The sequence below is a fragment of the Dama dama genome, chromosome 18, assembly GCF_033118175.1.
Source record: "Dama dama isolate Ldn47 chromosome 18, ASM3311817v1, whole genome shotgun sequence".
NCBI classification, from domain to species: domain Eukaryota; kingdom Metazoa; phylum Chordata; class Mammalia; order Artiodactyla; family Cervidae; genus Dama; species Dama dama.
The window spans coordinates 88379213-88394199 of record NC_083698.1 but is presented as its reverse complement, the minus strand read 5'-3'; the positions used below and the strand labels follow the sequence as shown (position 1 = coordinate 88394199).

Sequence of the window (14987 nt, the reverse complement as noted above, 5' to 3'; positions counted from 1 at the left end):
TCCCCTGCGACAGGCCGCACTTTATTTGGAGTTTTCCGCCTAAACGGCTCCCAGCTGAGCCGCATGACATGTGCAAAAGCCCCCCAGAAAGCTGGGCCTCGCAGTGTGTAAAAAAGGCCCCCCCATGGGGCAGAGCTGTGCAATTATTAAAAAAGAAAGAGAGAGAAATCGTCCCCCAGGAAGCCTGGCTGGGGTCTCAACCGCCCGGAGCCAGGACATGTGTGCAGCTGCCGCTAGGTACACTTTCTCCTCTGACTGTGCTTCGTTTTCCAAGTCGTAACACTCTGGGATTGTGGCCACCAGAGGGGCTGGATGCAGTCCTCAGTGGCTAGGAGGCCCGGCTGGCAGTGCGATTTGAGGGTGACCTCTCTCACACATGCAGACACCCCCAAACATGTGCTCCCCCACTGGCCTCAGCCCCACCAGAAAACACAGGGCTTCCCTGGCCCCCCAACCCCCAGTTCACCCTCATGTCACATTTGAGGCGAGGGACACTGCCCTGAAACAGACAAGGCCCTCCAGCCAGAGGGCCTGGCAGGGAGGGGGCAGTGCCGCTCTGTCCACACCCTAGGGCAGGTGTTTGTGGTGTCTGATTCTGCGAGCGTGCATCTGGGTGTGGCCCATTTATGTGTGTGTGTCTGTGTGTCTGTGAGTGTGTTTGGCCAGAGGTGGGGGCCGAGGCTGGGGGAGGCACTTCTGGGATTCAGGGTACATTGACTTTGAAGGGGCTTCCGGGGACACTTTCGTCGCCCCACTTGACGATGAGGATGTAGTCCCCTTTCTCCTTGACGGTGTAGGTGACGTTGTACACCCGGTTCCCCATGTGCTTCACATACACCTCCTCACAGGGGGTCTTGGGCCCGTGCACACCCACCATCATCATATTGGTGCCTGGAGAGAGAGGCAGCAAGGGACAGGCTCACCCCTGGCCCTTGGCCCCATGTTCGCGCACACTTGCCCACCCTGGGAGATGGCCCCCTCTCCCCCGCTCCACCCGCTGCCTGCCTGCTTTGCTGCAGTCCACAGTGAAGGAGTTCTTCTGGCCCACAAAGGCCTGGGACAGCCCGGGGCCCCGCGTCACCACCTTGCTGGCATCAGAGGAGAACTTGGGGATGGAGCTGTAGCTGGAACCCCGGCTTGAGGACGACTTGGTCACAGTCTCCACCAGGACCGTGGATGTTTCGTGAAGGCTGTGGCCTCCAGACAGCCGGGGACCTGAGGGGCAGGGTGGGGTTGCCACGAGCTGGGTCAGAGGCCTGCTCTTCCCGAGGCGGTAGGCCCCGTGTGGCAGCCCTGACAGCCCACGTTCCCTTCCTCAGCAGCAGCATCCTAGGAGCAGCAGCCCATTTCACACAGGGCTCTCAGGCAGGCTTATCTCCAGGTCTGGGGCCTCCATGGCTCTGTCCACCCCACCCCCACCCTTCTGGGCTTTGTCTGGGACCCGAAGTCACACGGTAGGTAGAGCCCTGCTTTAAAAAGGAACAAGTATCCAACCAATCCTTCACACAGCTTCCAAAAGGAAAATCGGGTATATGTCTGCTGAGCTATGTCTTCTTGGAAGTCAGAAACGGGGGATGCTAGGAGGGCAGAGTTAAGTGAAAACTTGGGGAGCCACTGCAGGGAAAAGATTAGTCAAGGGATGGACAGTAGAGAGGGATTTGATTTTTTAAAAATGATGTACACAAGTCCACACATAGAAGGTAGAGAATGGCATGTTGTGTAAAGCCAGGCCCACTTTATTCTTGGTAACCTGAAACCCTGATGTTTGGGGCCAACTCAGACCCAGATGTGAATGGCCACTGGAGGCAGCCCAGGATGGGCTGGACTGGAGGGACCTCGCCCCACCCAGGACACTCACCTGTGACTTTAGCCTTGAAGGGGCTGCCCACGATGTGCTGGGGGCCACCATACTTGATGGCGATGAGGTAGTTGCCAGGAGCCATGGGAGTGTAAGTGACCACGTGACCCTCAGGACACTCCCGACAGTCCAGCTGCACCTTGGAGGGGCCGTCAATGGTGACAGACAAGGCCCCTGAGCCCGCATTCAGGGTGTTGACGATGAACTCTGATGACACACCTGGGGACCAGAGGCAGCAAGGATGTAGACAAGAAGGGCTTGGGGCCCAGAGCTGAGATGGGCCCAGGCTCCCCGGAGCAGACCTCAGCCAGGACTTGTGGCTCATCAACACTGTCCCACCCCTCTCCCCAGCCCCAGGCACTCACCTGTAGTGCCTCCCTCAAGCCCAGGACCATAGGCCGACACCAAGCCTGGGTCCCCAGCCTGGCTCTGCTCCCCAACTCGGATCTTGAAGGGACTGCCAGGGATGTGGGCACCGTTGAACTTGACGTCGATGGAGTGGACGCCATTCTCATGGGGGATGAAACGGATGGTGTGCTTGTCTGTGGGGGCAGAGGTTGGTGGGTGAGCCTTAGTCTTTCCCCCCCCCCTTTCCAGAAGGTCCTAGCCTGGCAGGGACAGGCCAGCTCACCACTGTCCAGTTCGGAGACGTAGCACTCCTCCACGGCACCTGAGGGCGTGTGTACCCTAGCGTCGATCACGCCCCGTGCGCCGTTCAGCTGCACCGCAAAGGACGCCGGCTGGTTCACCTTGAGCCCGGTCTCCTGCAGAAACCACAGAGGGTGCTGCTGGAGGGCTCATGTCTGCAGCCTGGCACCGATCTCCCTTCCTGCCCGGCCTGGAGGCTCCCTCCTCCCACCCCCAGCTGCCCCCTGCCGCCTGGCCCAGTTCAGGGAGGTTCTCAACAAGGCTGCAATGGGAGGCGGAGGCTGGGTCTCTGGCCTTGGCAACCACCTGCTAAGAGGTGGGGCCTCCTGGCTGTGCCGGGCATGGTGGAGGACCAGAGATGATGTGCTCTGTCCTGGTTGGGGAGGTAAGACCCAGATACCGTAAAGCGGGCCTGATAGCAGAGAAACCAGTGCTGGGACAGCACTGTGTGGACTGCGAGAACTCAGTAGCTGGGATGGGAAAAGAGGCGTGTGGGCTAGACTGCCCTGGGGGCACTTGATGGAGAAGGTGGGGCCGCTGGGGAGGCTGGGGGTGGGGGCAGGTCCTGAAGATGAGCCCAGTTCTGGAATGGGGGAGGGGGAGGAGGGATACGATGGCACCTGAGGCTGCTAAGACTAGCCCAAGGGGCAGCTAGTACAGCTAGAGCCCCCTGTTGTCCAAACACTGGGAGAGAGGGGCCATCTGTCTGGACCTTCCAAGGTCACTGCTAAGTCCCTGGTCACATGGGCCTGCCATCCTCTACTCCTGCCCATCTCTCAGGGTGGCAGGAGGGCCCCACCCCACCCCCGGGCACACACCTGGAGGCTGGTGACAGTGAGACGGCGAGCATCATCTGAGAGGGAGGCCACGGGTACCACGAAAGGGCTGTCTGGGATGTGCTCGTCGTTGAACTTGATGGAGACCTCATAGTCACCTGGGGAGAGAAGACCAGTCAGCACAAGCTCCAGGACAGGGGACAGCATAGGGGGGAAACGTCCCCACCCTGATCTCAGCCCAGGATGAGCTCCGAGGTCGGGCTCAGCTCTGGAGACATGTATTCCTGGCAGTGAGGGTGGAGGGAAATGGGGCAGAGAAACTGCAGCGGCCCAGGTGAGGGGTTGGTTTGGGAGCCCTTCTCTTGCTGGGGCAAGCAGAAGCCTGGTCTGGAAAGTCGGGCAGGCCCAGCAAGATGCCCACCTGGCTCCTGGACGACATAGGAGACCCCACACGAGCCGTCCTTGCGGTCCTCAAATGCGATCTCCGCCTTGCTGGGACCCTCCACAGCGATCGATAGGCCCCCGGCACCTGCTTCTCGAGTCCAGATGCTGAACTCGGCTGGAGACGGAAACGGGACAGGGGCAGGTCTTCAGCACCATCGCCCACCCTGCTGGCTGTCCTGCCCCCACCCCGTCCCGGCCACCTGCCCGCTTACCTGGCACGCCAGCCACCCCTCGCTCCAGCCCTGTGCCTCCAGCTCGCACCTTGTGCGCACCGCCTTCACCCAGTGGCCCCACGGTGAACTGAAAGGGGCTGCCTGGCACATGCTGGCCGCGGTACTTGACCGTGACCGTGTGGGGCCCCATCTCCTGGGGCACGAAGCGGACGCTGTACGCGCTGTCCTCCCCCTCCACGATCTCGGCGGCTTCTGTCTTGCCCGATGGGCTGGTCACCTGTGCGGTCATGTCCTGAGAGCTGGCCTCACCTGCAGGGGGCGGGGAGTGTCAGGGCCACACCGGGGCTGCTCCAGACCCTCGCCCTTCCCTCCCTCCCTCAGTAAACACCCCCTCCTCTGCTCAGACCAGCAGCCTCCCTGTCCAGTCCCGAGGGACAGAAGGCCCACCTCCCTGTGAAGACCCCCGCCCAGTCCTGCTCACCCTCCTGCTGCCGGGTGATGCTGCCAAAAGAGCCCAGGCGCTCCCGGCCCAGGAAGTCCCCGAAGACGGCGGGGAAGGGGTCTCCGCCAACCTGGGTGGACTCCTCCACCCGCACCTCGCGCTTGGTCTCCCCGCCCCGCGTCTTGCTGATCTCTGTGCGCTCCGTGCGGGTGTAGGTGTGGCTGCTGCGGGTGAAGGTGCGTGTCAGGCGCTCCTGGGCGGACACCATCTGGAACCAGTTCCCTGTGGGATACATGGAGCCAGCGGAGGGGAGGGAGGTGAGAAGTAAGCCAGAAGGACAGAGGCCCCGGGGACGGGCTCTGGGCCCTCCCCGCAGCCCCACCCCACCAGGCTCTTCCAGGCGCCCACCTGGGATCTTGAGGTTGAGGTCGCAGGTGCTGCCAATGGTGGCGATGGATGGTGCCTGCCTGCGCCGGGTGATGCTTTCCTTCATGCGGCCCTCGCCGGTGACCTTCACCGTGAAGGGGCTTCCTGTAGGAGCGAGAAAGAGCAGGTCAGCCACCTCAGGCCACTCGTCTCCGGCCTCCTGGCCCATCCCAGCCACAGCCCAGAGCCTTACCAGGCACGTGCTTGTCGGCGAACTTAATGTTGATGATATAGGTGCCAGGTTCGGTGGGGCAGTAGGTAACTTTGCACGTGCCATCCTCCATGTCCTCGCAGTTGATGTCCACCTTGCTAGGGCCTTCAATACTCAGCCCCAGGCCCCCATAACCTAGCGGGAGGCAAGGGACACGTCTCCTTCAGTCCCTACTGCCATCTGCTCTCCCCTCCCCAAACCGCAGGCTCCACCCAGAACAGACACCCAAGGGGCATCGTAACCACTAAAGAAAGGTGGCTCAGCAGAAGAACAAGGGGTGAGCCAGGCACTGACCCAGAGGGTTAGGGATAGGTAGTCTGGAAAGTTCTCTAAGGCAGGCCTCTTGGGTTTTGGTGAGTGAGGGAGAGACAAACTCAGGATGGCTGAGCTTTCTCTTAGACACAGGAGAAGTGTCAGGGAGGCATTTATCTCAGCAGAGACTGGGCCAGGAAGTTCAGGAGGGGAGGGTATGGCCCAGGGGCGCTAGGAAGGAAAGGACTGGTCCCCACCGGAGGCACCAGCTGCAGTGAGGGGTCTCCGGGGCAAGAAGCACCTGCATTACGAGTGTCCACGATGAACTCCGCGACCTGGAACGTGTGTCCCTCGGACAGGCCCTTGCCCCAGACCCGCACCTTGCTAGCGTCCCCGATCTCAGACGGCCCGACCAGGATCTTGAAGGGGCTGTTGGTGACGTGCTTGCCGCTCTTGCGCACGCTCACCACGTGCTCCCCAACTTCTTTGGGGGTGAAGGAGATGCCTGTTGCAGGGGGAGGTCAGGCATGAATGGAGGTCGGGGCCTGGCAGTGGTCCTTTCCCAGCTCCCCGGGGCCCCTCCCATGGCACCATGCTCACCGATGTGCCGGTTGGGCAGACGCTTCAGCAGGCAGGGCTCCTCGTTGCCCGAGGGGGCACGGATGCTGGCGGTCAGCTGGCTCAGGTCACTCTCGGTGATCTTCAGGGACACATCCGTGGAGGTGCCCACGTTCAGCTGTGACGTCCTCATCGAGTCATCGCCTAGGGGAGAGTTGGTGTGTCAGGCGGGGTGACTCCAGGCAGGCCCTGCCCTCGTGGGGATCAGGAGACCCCCTGGACTCAACAGATCCTTTGCCCGCCCTCCCCTCACCCCCCAAACAGGCGCACAGAGACAGGGAGAGCACAGTCTCCATGCACATGTTAGGGGCCCAAGATTAGGGCCCCAGTCCTGAATGGGTTAAACCCCTAATTTACATAAATTTAAATTCTAAGTCAGGTCATTTTGTGGAACCAGAAAAGAAAACTGAGTCTAGACCACACAGCCCAGAACCCTTACTTGCTGTGTGTCGCCCCTCCAGGTCTACTGGTTTCCTCACCCATCATCAACATCCTGACTTAAAAGACTGCGGGAGTGTGTTTTCAAAGGGTGGCTGAGTGTTTCTCACTTGCTGTAGAGAACAGCGCACTCCTTACACGTATCCAAAAATGACCTCTTCTACCTCGAGGGCACCCTACCCTAAACACCCCAGAGACCTGAAGGTGCTGGGCTTGCGCAGCCATCGTGTGCTGGGATGTGTGCCCACGCATACACCCACCTGTGATCTTGGCCGTGAAGGGGCTCCCTGGGATGTGCTTGTCATCAAAGCGCACGATGATGCTGTAGTCTCCGGGCGCCGTGGGGAGGTAGGACACGGTGCAGGTGCCATCCTTGTTGTCCTTGCAGGTGATCTCCGCCTTGGACGGGCCCTCCACGGCCAGGGACAGGCCCCCTGTGGGGGGAGGCGGGGCCGCGGTCAGAGGTCCTCACCCCTGCACCGGCTGCCCGCCCGCAGCCCCTGCCGGCAGCTCTCCTCACCTTCCCCGGCATCCTTGGTGACAATGGTGAAGGTGGCCGGCTTGTTGACCATGCCATGGCTCAGGCCTGGTCCGTAGGCGCTGACATGGCGGCTGTTGATGGCGTCCACGTAGAACTGCAGGGGGCTCCCTGGGGGTGGTGGGGGAAAGGGGGCTGGGTCAGCAGTGAGGACAGGGGCTGCCTGAGCCCACCTCGGACCCCCACACCTTCCCACAGCCTCCCTGCCAGGCCCTGCATCTGTGCCGACGGGGTCTCCCACCAGGACACCAGCCTTCCCGGGGCTTCACACGTGTCTGCACACAGCACGTGCTCAATAATTATGAGTGAAAGAAGGCCAATGAGGAGGAAGCCACTGTGGACTCCTCTCAGCCCGGCCCCCGACTCACCGGGGATGTGGTTGCCGTCATACTTGATCCCCATCTGGTGCAGGCCCTTCTCGGTGGGCGCGTACCTCACCGTGATGGTGCCGTCCTTGTTGTCAGTAATGTTGGGCCGGGCAGTCTTCCCAGAGGGCATCCGCACCTCCCCTGCCAGGCAGACACGGGTACGTGTGGGACCCCAGTTTCTCCCAGCTCCACCCCCTGCTGTCCCAGGCTTCCCCCCGCCCAGGTACCAGGAGACAGCCAGGGGGCCTCAGGGTGAATCCTGACCTGGGAGACAGGAGGCTGGAGTCTCGAGTCCCAGCTCTGCTCAGCTTACTGTGTGATCCTGGGGCGCTTACTTCCCCACCCTGGGCCCCAGCTTTCATCTCTTAAGGAGGAGCTGGGCCTGGACACATGGCCCCCCTTGGGGCCATCCTGCCACGGGGCCCTGGGGCAGTACCTGTGAGTTCCCCTTTCTGCACGGTGAAGGGGATGACCAGGTTGAAGGGTCTCAGCATGGACTCCATGGGTTCCGCAGGCACCACCGGCTCCTCTGTGGCCTGTGGCGGGGGAGAGGGAATGGTCACGTGGCTGGGAGAAGGTCTGGGGAGCGCGGCCTGAGCCGTGACTGAAGACAGAAGATGAGGAAAGAGCGAGATGGTTAATGGTGAAACCAGAGGGCAGGAGAGGCGCGTCAGCTGCAAGAGAAGAGGTGCCGTGCCCAGCTCCGGGATCCGTCTGCCCCGCCTGACTTCCCGCCTGCTCCCCAAGATGGCCCCCAAACCATGCCCCGGCCCTGGCCGCTGAAGAAGAGAGAGATGAAGGAAGAGGAGGTGGGGGGCGAGTGTGGCCCGGGTGGGAGGGGCAGTACCCAGTGTGTGGGGTAGGCGCCGGGCCGGTGCAGCTGCGGCACGTCAGGGGGCTCCTCCACGCGGGGCATGGCCTCACACGCCTGGGAGGCAAGGCACGGGAGAGCACGGGCTGTGACAGGCCAGTCCCCGCCAGCTCGGGTGACCACAAGCTGACTCAGAATGGCCCAGGGACCTGATATCCTGGGCCGCCCCTAGGGCAGGATGGCTATCTCGGGTGCTTTACTCTCCCGAGGGCTTCCCTGTCCTGCAGGGCCACCTGAGGAGATGGACGGGGATAGTGGGCCCGAGGGTCAGAAGGAACACAGCAGGTTCTACCAGAGAGAGCTGACTGATGCCCAGAGGGGCCAGGGGCAGGGCTGTGAGTGCCTCCTGGGTTGGGAGGCTGCAGGGAAAGCACAGGCTCCACCCTGGAGCACTCTGGGCCCAGGATCCATCAGACGTGGGGAGGGGTTCTGGGGTTCTTTGCTCCCACTGAGAAGGCCTGGCCCCCCCTCCCTTGCCACCCCCAGCACTGCTGCAGCCGCTGAACTTACCAGCACGTGGAAGGGGCTGTTGGGGATGTGCTCGCCTCCGAAGCGAATGGTGATGACGTACTTGCCAGGCTCGGGCGCCGTGTAGTAGATGTCGAAGGTACCGTCGTGGTTCTCGACCACGTCCACGTCGAGCTCCGCCCCGTCGGGGGTGGACACTGTGCATGTCACCTTCCCCTTGCCTGCTGCCTTGGCGTCCACTGTGATCACCGTCTCCTCCCCAATCTGGATGCGGGGGCCCAGGCAGGCACCTGCCACACAGGAGTGCCTGGTCAGTGGTCCGTGGGACCTGTGCCCAGTCCCCCCGCTCAGCTCCCAGCTGCCCCCATCACCTCCTCCCACAGGAAAAAGGACACTCACCCAGGCCATGGCCTCCAATGGACACTGGAAATAGAGAAAAGCGTAAGCCGCAGTGTTAAGGATGAGCAGGGGTGAGGGATGGGGTGTGTAGGGAGGGGATAGGCAGGGGTGGGTGCCCACCTGTGACCAGGCACTTGCTGGCGTCCCCAGTGGGCAGGGCATGGATGCGGAAGGGCGAGTAGGGGATCTCATCGCCGCCATACTTGATGGTGATGGTGTACCGGCCACTCATGTCCGGGAGGTAGGACACAGTGTACGTGCCATCCCCGTTGTCTCGGATGTTGGCCTTCTTGGGCTTACCCTCAGGGTCCTGGGGGAGAAGCAGCGGTCAAGGCCCACCTGTGCCTAGACCCTGACCTGAGAGGTGGGTGGCACGTGGACTCACCAGGATCTGGACAGTGAGCAAGCCCTCCCCAGCGTCCCGGGCATCGATGGTGAACTCCACGGGCAGGCTGGCCGGGATGCCAGAGGCGTTGAGGCCAGGGCCGCTGGCCCGCACCTTGCTGGCATCGTGGGCTGGAAGCACCTTGATCTTGAAGGGGCTTGAGAGGCAGAAAGGATAGACAGTTGGCTGAGATTCAGGGGGAGAAGGAATCCCATCTCATTTTGGGCCTGGAGTCCTCCCTACATTCACGAGCAGGGGAGAGGAGTCCTGGCAGGAAGCAGGGACCAGGTCACAGCTTGGGTCAGGGGAGGGTCACATAGGTGTGCCCCTGACAAAGCCTGGGCATTTCTTCTCCATTCTCCGGGAAGATGCTGCAGATGGTTTAAAGAGGAGGCTGCGGGAGGCTGCCCTGTCACACCTGTTTGTAGCGACATGGTGCCTTTTCCCAAGGTGCTGATTTTGTAGCTAACTGGCGGGACACCCCAGCCAGAGGAGAGCTCCTGGGGCTGCGCCACCTCCAGGGTGGAGAAGAAGATGGGCAGGGGGCCCCGAGGAAGAGTGGGATGGGGCAGCAGAGAAGAGATGAGGCGTAGACAAGTAGGGGAGTGTTTCCAGGGCCCTGGAGTGGCCCTGTAGCTGTGGCCCTCGTGGGAGCTCCCCAGAGCCCAGCAGAGCACAGAAGCCCCAGGCTGGGCCTCACCTGCGTGGCACCTCCTGGTCGGCGTACTTGACAGCTACTGTGTAGGGCCCGTCCGTGGCTGGGGTGTAGTGGACGGTGTGGGTGCCATCCCCATTGTCACGCACCTCCACAGGCTCGGCCACACCTGGGCAAAGGGAACAGTTAGCAAAGCCACCTGGCACCCTTTCCATCTCCTTCCACCCGGCCCCAGACACTCCGTACCTGTGGGGCCTAGCACGGCCACCTGCAGGGGCGCCCGGCCAGCTTGGCTGCAGTCCACTGTGAAGGTCTGGGGTACCCGGGCCCTGACGCCGGCTCCCAGCCCTGGGCCCGAGCACTTCACCTTTCCGGGGTCCACCACGTCCTTCACTGGCACCCGGAATGGACTCCCTGCAAGGAAGAGGGACATCAGCCCCGACCCCAAAGGGTCCCCCTGACTCAAAGGACCCAGGAAGACGAGGCCTCCCCTGCTTTTGAGATGCCCCTGGGAGACTAGACCAAATGTGCAAACACTTAGAAACTTGCTAAGAAAATGTAACAAGGAAAAATAAAATCGGCTGCAGAAAGCACCTATACTCCAATAAAAATTAATAAAAGTAAAAGTTAAAAACAAAACAAAAACTTGGCTACAGGCTGAGCCTGGGTGAATCCACTTATTTAGGCCACACGACTGAAAACAGGCCTTCCTAAATTAATAAATTGCTAAAAGAGGTATTTGTAAAAGAAAATGAATTTTTTCCAGTGTGAAATTAGATAAGTGGGGCGGGGATAGTCCCATTTCAGCAAGCCCGGGTAATGTGATAATTGAAGACACCAACCACCCCCAACCCCTGCTGGAGGACAGGGGGCGGTTCCTGGCTTTGCAGACAGAGTGAGGGTGCGAGAGGTTGTCCTGGCTGAGCCAGCGACACTGGCTTGGACTGTGAGTGATGGAACCCACGAGATCTGGTGCTCCAGGCAAAAGGGCTGAGGCACCAGTGCTGGGCCTCTGGGAATGAACTGTACCCACCGCACTGCCCCTGCCCTAACCTTGGCACCCGTGCCTGCCTGCTCCTTGTCCCTGCTGCTGGTTTGGGGCTTTCCTCCTCATCCTACTTCCCTCCAGTTTCCCTCCCACTGAGCAGGCCCCCTGCTCCCTCCTGGTGCACACCTGGGATCGGTCGGCCCCCGAAGGTGATGTTGACGTCGTAGTCTCCGGGGGTGAAGGGGATGTACTCCACGGTGCAGCTCCCATCCTTGTTGTCCTTGCACGACATCTTGGCTTCCGACGGGCCCTCGATGGCTAGGCCTAGGCCCCCGGTGCCAGCTCCCCTACAAGATGACACCCCTATATCAGCACCGCAAGGACCAGTGAGTGGGGATGGAGGAGCAGGTGAAGGGGGGTGCGGGGCGGGTTGAGAAGGGACCAGCAGCGATAGCAGGGAGGTTTGCAGCCTTGACAGGGGATGGGTGGGGATGAGGTCCACACAGGAGGATGAAAGGGGAGGGCAGGTGGCTGGGCTCAGGGAGGCCACAGCATCAGGGCCAAGATTAGGAAAGGGGTGGGCGTACCTGGTTTCCACGGTGAAGCGGTTAGCCTTGTTGACCAAGCCCCCCTCCAGCCCCGGCCCAAAGGCCCGGACACGGGTGGGGTCACAGCCCTCAGTCACGCCCACGCGGAAGGGGCTCTTGGGCACGGCCACGTCATCGTACAGTACCTCCACCAAGTGCACTCCTGGAAGTCAGCCACACGGCGCAGGTCAGGGCGCGCACGGCCCCTACCACCCGCCCCCCTCTGAAAGCGCTGGGGCCAGATCCCCGCTGTCCTGGCCCAGCCCAGCCCCTCACCCTCTTCGTAGGCCGTGTACTGCACGCGGTAGGTGCCGTCCCCGTTGTCGGTCACGTAGGTGTCTGTCTTAGCGCCCGAGGGGTTGAGCACGCGAGCCGTCACGTGGTTCCCACCCGTGGCTGTCAGGGATCTCGCGTCCACAGTGAACTCGGTGGTCACTTCACGCAGGACACCTAGGTCCCAGGAGACAAGCACTCAGCCCTCACACAGCTGCTGCCCACCCCTGCCCTCCCTCCCCAGCTCCGAGGCGGCTCCTCCTCTCCACCTGCTACTCCTCAGCCTGGACCATCCCCCCAGCCCAGGCCCTGCTTGCCACAGCCCTTGCCTTCCCTCCCTTCAGCAGATAGTGACATTCTGCTCACCCGAGTCTCCCCACCTGGCTGTGGGCCCCTGGAGTGCGGGACTGGCTCTTCCAACCCTCTGCATGCCCAACCCTGCCTGGCCCACGGTCTGGCCCCCAGCAGATGGTAACTCAGTCACTGAACTGAGCTGAACCATCTCTGACTCTCGTCACCCTCTACTCCAAAGCCTTCCCTCTGTACCATTGAGCACAAGATTCTTTGATTTTCAGATCAGCTGATGAAAGCTGAGGATCTCCCAAGGAAAATGGCCACGGGCAGAAGCAATCTTGCCACCCAGACCAAGGCAAAGCTCCACACCCTGCCCTTGGCTTTGACACTTTCTCAGAGGTAATCTGAGCCCCTGAGATGCCAGTGCTGCCCCCCAAGCCCTCAGCCCCACCTCCCTCTCCCCGATTGGTGACGTGACCAGATCCAGGTTTCTCTCACTCACCGTGCGGCTCCACACCAGGCCCTGAGACCTTGACCCCACTGGTGTCGACCGCGGGCTGCACATGGACGCGGGTGGGGAACTTGGGTACGGGGTGCCCGCCGTACTTGATGGTAATGGTGTAGGTGCCGGGGAAGGCGGGGCTGTAGGTGATATGGTAGGTGCCGTCCGCGTTGTTGTGGATCAGCACCTCGGCCTTGACGCCAGCGTCCGACAGGATCTCGATGGTCAGCTCAGCCTCGCCCGCCTCTGAGCAGTCCACAGTGAAGGTGGCCGCCTCCCCAACCTTGCCACGCTCCAGGCCTGGCCCGCTAGCCCGCACCTTGCTCGGGTCGAACACGGGCCGGATGGTAGCCTTGAAGGGCGAGCCGGGGATGTGTGCTTCAGCAAACAGGATGTTGATGGTATACTCGCCCGGCTCTGTGGGCAGGTAGCTGACGGCACAGGAGCCATCCCCATTGTCCTGGCACTCGATCTTGGCCTCGCAGGGGCCCTCTACGGTCAGCCCCAGGCCACCGGTGCCCGCTCCCTTGGTGTCGATGGAGAAGGGTGCTGGCGTACCTACCAGCCCGCCCTTGAGACCAGGGCCATAAGCACAGACCTAAAAGAAGAAGCAGGTGTGTGGGTTACCTCGACTGGTCCCATGCCCAACCTTCATGGCTCCCAAATCAGCTAAGCACTTTCAACTGTAGCAGCTCCCACAGTCTGAGTCCTCATCACAATTCCATGTGAGGAAATGCAGGGAGATTAAAAAATGTGTCCCAGCTGACGGACCTGGGGTTGAAGCCCAGCTCAGGCCCAAGGCCAGGCTCTTAATGACTAAGCTGTCTTGATATGAGTTTTTATATATGGAATGGATAAACAACAAGGTCCAACTGTATGGCACAGAGAACTATATTCAATATCCTGTGATAAACTATAATGGAAAAGAGTATTTTTTTAAATGTATGTATTTGTATGCATGTATAACTGAATCATGTTGCTATAGCAGTAATTAGTACAACATTGTAAATCAACTATACTTCAATAAAAATATAAAAAAAAACAAAAACTAAGCTGTCTCAAAGGCAAGTCCTGCGGTGGGGCACTGCCTCGGCTCTGGGCCCTTGGCTGTGCTCACCCCGGGACATAAGGCCTCTGGCCTCGGCCCCTGTGAACTACCCACCTTCCCTACAAGCCCCCAGCTCCCACCCACCCCTACTTCCTCACCTTGGAGGGGTCAGGGGGCAGGACGCCCTCCACGGTGAAGGGGCTGCCAGGCACCGGGTGACCATCATAGGTGATGTCCACCTTGTAGGGCCCCTCCTCAGGGGGCATGTAGCGCACTGCCTGGGTCTCAGCTCCACCGCCGGGCTCCAGCTTGCAGGGGATGGGTCTTCGGGAGGGCGAGGTCATCCGCACGTCCAGGTGGCCCTGACCGCCAGCCCCTCGTGTGTTCACAGAAAATGCCTGTTCCTGCCCCACAGCCACCTCTGTGTGGAGAGGGAGGGATGCGGTGAGCAGAAATTCCAACCCACCGCCCCCCTCAACCCTCCTCACTGCAGGGGCAGCTCCCGCCCCACTTACTGCTGTTGAGGCCTTGAACCTTGACTTTGCTGAGGTCCAGCGGCGGTGCCACGTTCACCACGAAGGGGCTCTTGGGGACAGGGTCTCCACCATAGGTCACTGTCACCGCCATGTTGCCCTAACGGATACAGCAGGAGGTCAGAACTGAGGGGCTGAGACCCAGCCCACCATCGGTCCTCGGCCGACGTGGACCAGAGGCTCAGCGACCCACGGCAAGAGAGGATGGGGAGGCAGGAAAGGGGCCAAGACCCCCAACGGGCCCTGTGAGACTAGAAGAAGGAGCCCCACGCCCCCAGTCAGCCAGGATAGGAGGGCCAGGGCAGGGGGTGGACACACCTGCTGCACGGCCGTGTACTTGACAGTGTAGGAGTAGTCATGGTTGTCGATGATCTCAAAGTCTCGCACGGCTTCTCCCTTGGCGGCTCCGGCAAAGTGCACGTCCAGCTTGGCCTTGCCGGCTCCCTTGGTCAGCACCGTGAAGTGAGTGGGCTTCCCAACTTCCACACCTGGAGCGCCCATCCCGAGATGGTGGTGAGGGACTGGCAGCCACCCAGCCCCAGACCCAGCCCAGCCCAGCCCAGCCCAGACAGCTACCTGTGCGGTTCAGCCCAGGGCCCTCTGCCTTGACCTTGCTGGCATCGTGGGATGGGTCCACCTTGATATGGAAGGGACTGGCGGGGATCTCCTGGAGGGAGAAAAGGCTTGGTCAGGGTGGACACTGGCAGTGTCTGAAAAGAGTCCCTTGTCCCTTTTGCTTCCTCTGAGGCACGTTGTCCACACACAGGAAGTGCTCAGTCAGGGGCAGCAGAA

General features: G+C 61.2%; 1 protein-coding gene across 2 annotated transcripts in view; it reads right to left on the bottom strand.

Moving 5' to 3' along the window:
* FLNC (filamin C) overlaps nucleotides 1-14987 on the bottom strand; it is a 28022-nt gene continuing 13035 nt past the window's right edge. Inside the window, exons 17-48 of one of the 2 annotated variants that reach the window (XM_061165746.1) lie at nucleotides 14772-14862; nucleotides 14514-14683; nucleotides 14178-14295; nucleotides 13821-14083; nucleotides 12615-13212; nucleotides 11822-11995; nucleotides 11546-11708; nucleotides 11145-11305; nucleotides 10217-10384; nucleotides 10016-10139; nucleotides 9316-9472; nucleotides 9051-9240; nucleotides 8931-8954; nucleotides 8574-8821; nucleotides 8040-8120; nucleotides 7629-7728; nucleotides 7193-7333; nucleotides 6807-6935; nucleotides 6547-6720; nucleotides 5831-5992; nucleotides 5532-5735; nucleotides 4961-5113; nucleotides 4750-4872; nucleotides 4381-4623; nucleotides 3939-4208; nucleotides 3704-3841; nucleotides 3325-3440; nucleotides 2490-2622; nucleotides 2224-2400; nucleotides 1859-2077; nucleotides 1006-1215; nucleotides 1-891 (exon numbers count right to left, since the gene is read on the bottom strand). In XM_061165746.1, coding sequence (XP_061021729.1) covers nucleotides 704-891; nucleotides 1006-1215; nucleotides 1859-2077; nucleotides 2224-2400; nucleotides 2490-2622; nucleotides 3325-3440; nucleotides 3704-3841; nucleotides 3939-4208; nucleotides 4381-4623; nucleotides 4750-4872; nucleotides 4961-5113; nucleotides 5532-5735; nucleotides 5831-5992; nucleotides 6547-6720; nucleotides 6807-6935; nucleotides 7193-7333; nucleotides 7629-7728; nucleotides 8040-8120; nucleotides 8574-8821; nucleotides 8931-8954; nucleotides 9051-9240; nucleotides 9316-9472; nucleotides 10016-10139; nucleotides 10217-10384; nucleotides 11145-11305; nucleotides 11546-11708; nucleotides 11822-11995; nucleotides 12615-13212; nucleotides 13821-14083; nucleotides 14178-14295; nucleotides 14514-14683; nucleotides 14772-14862 — 5610 coding nt within the window. In that variant the 3' untranslated portion in view covers nucleotides 1-703. The remainder of the gene's footprint in view (nucleotides 892-1005; nucleotides 1216-1858; nucleotides 2078-2223; nucleotides 2401-2489; nucleotides 2623-3324; nucleotides 3441-3703; nucleotides 3842-3938; nucleotides 4209-4380; nucleotides 4624-4749; nucleotides 4873-4960; nucleotides 5114-5531; nucleotides 5736-5830; nucleotides 5993-6546; nucleotides 6721-6806; nucleotides 6936-7192; nucleotides 7334-7628; nucleotides 7729-8039; nucleotides 8121-8573; nucleotides 8822-8930; nucleotides 8955-9050; nucleotides 9241-9315; nucleotides 9473-10015; nucleotides 10140-10216; nucleotides 10385-11144; nucleotides 11306-11545; nucleotides 11709-11821; nucleotides 11996-12614; nucleotides 13213-13820; nucleotides 14084-14177; nucleotides 14296-14513; nucleotides 14684-14771; nucleotides 14863-14987) is intronic. The other variant, XM_061165747.1, reaches the window with a different exon arrangement.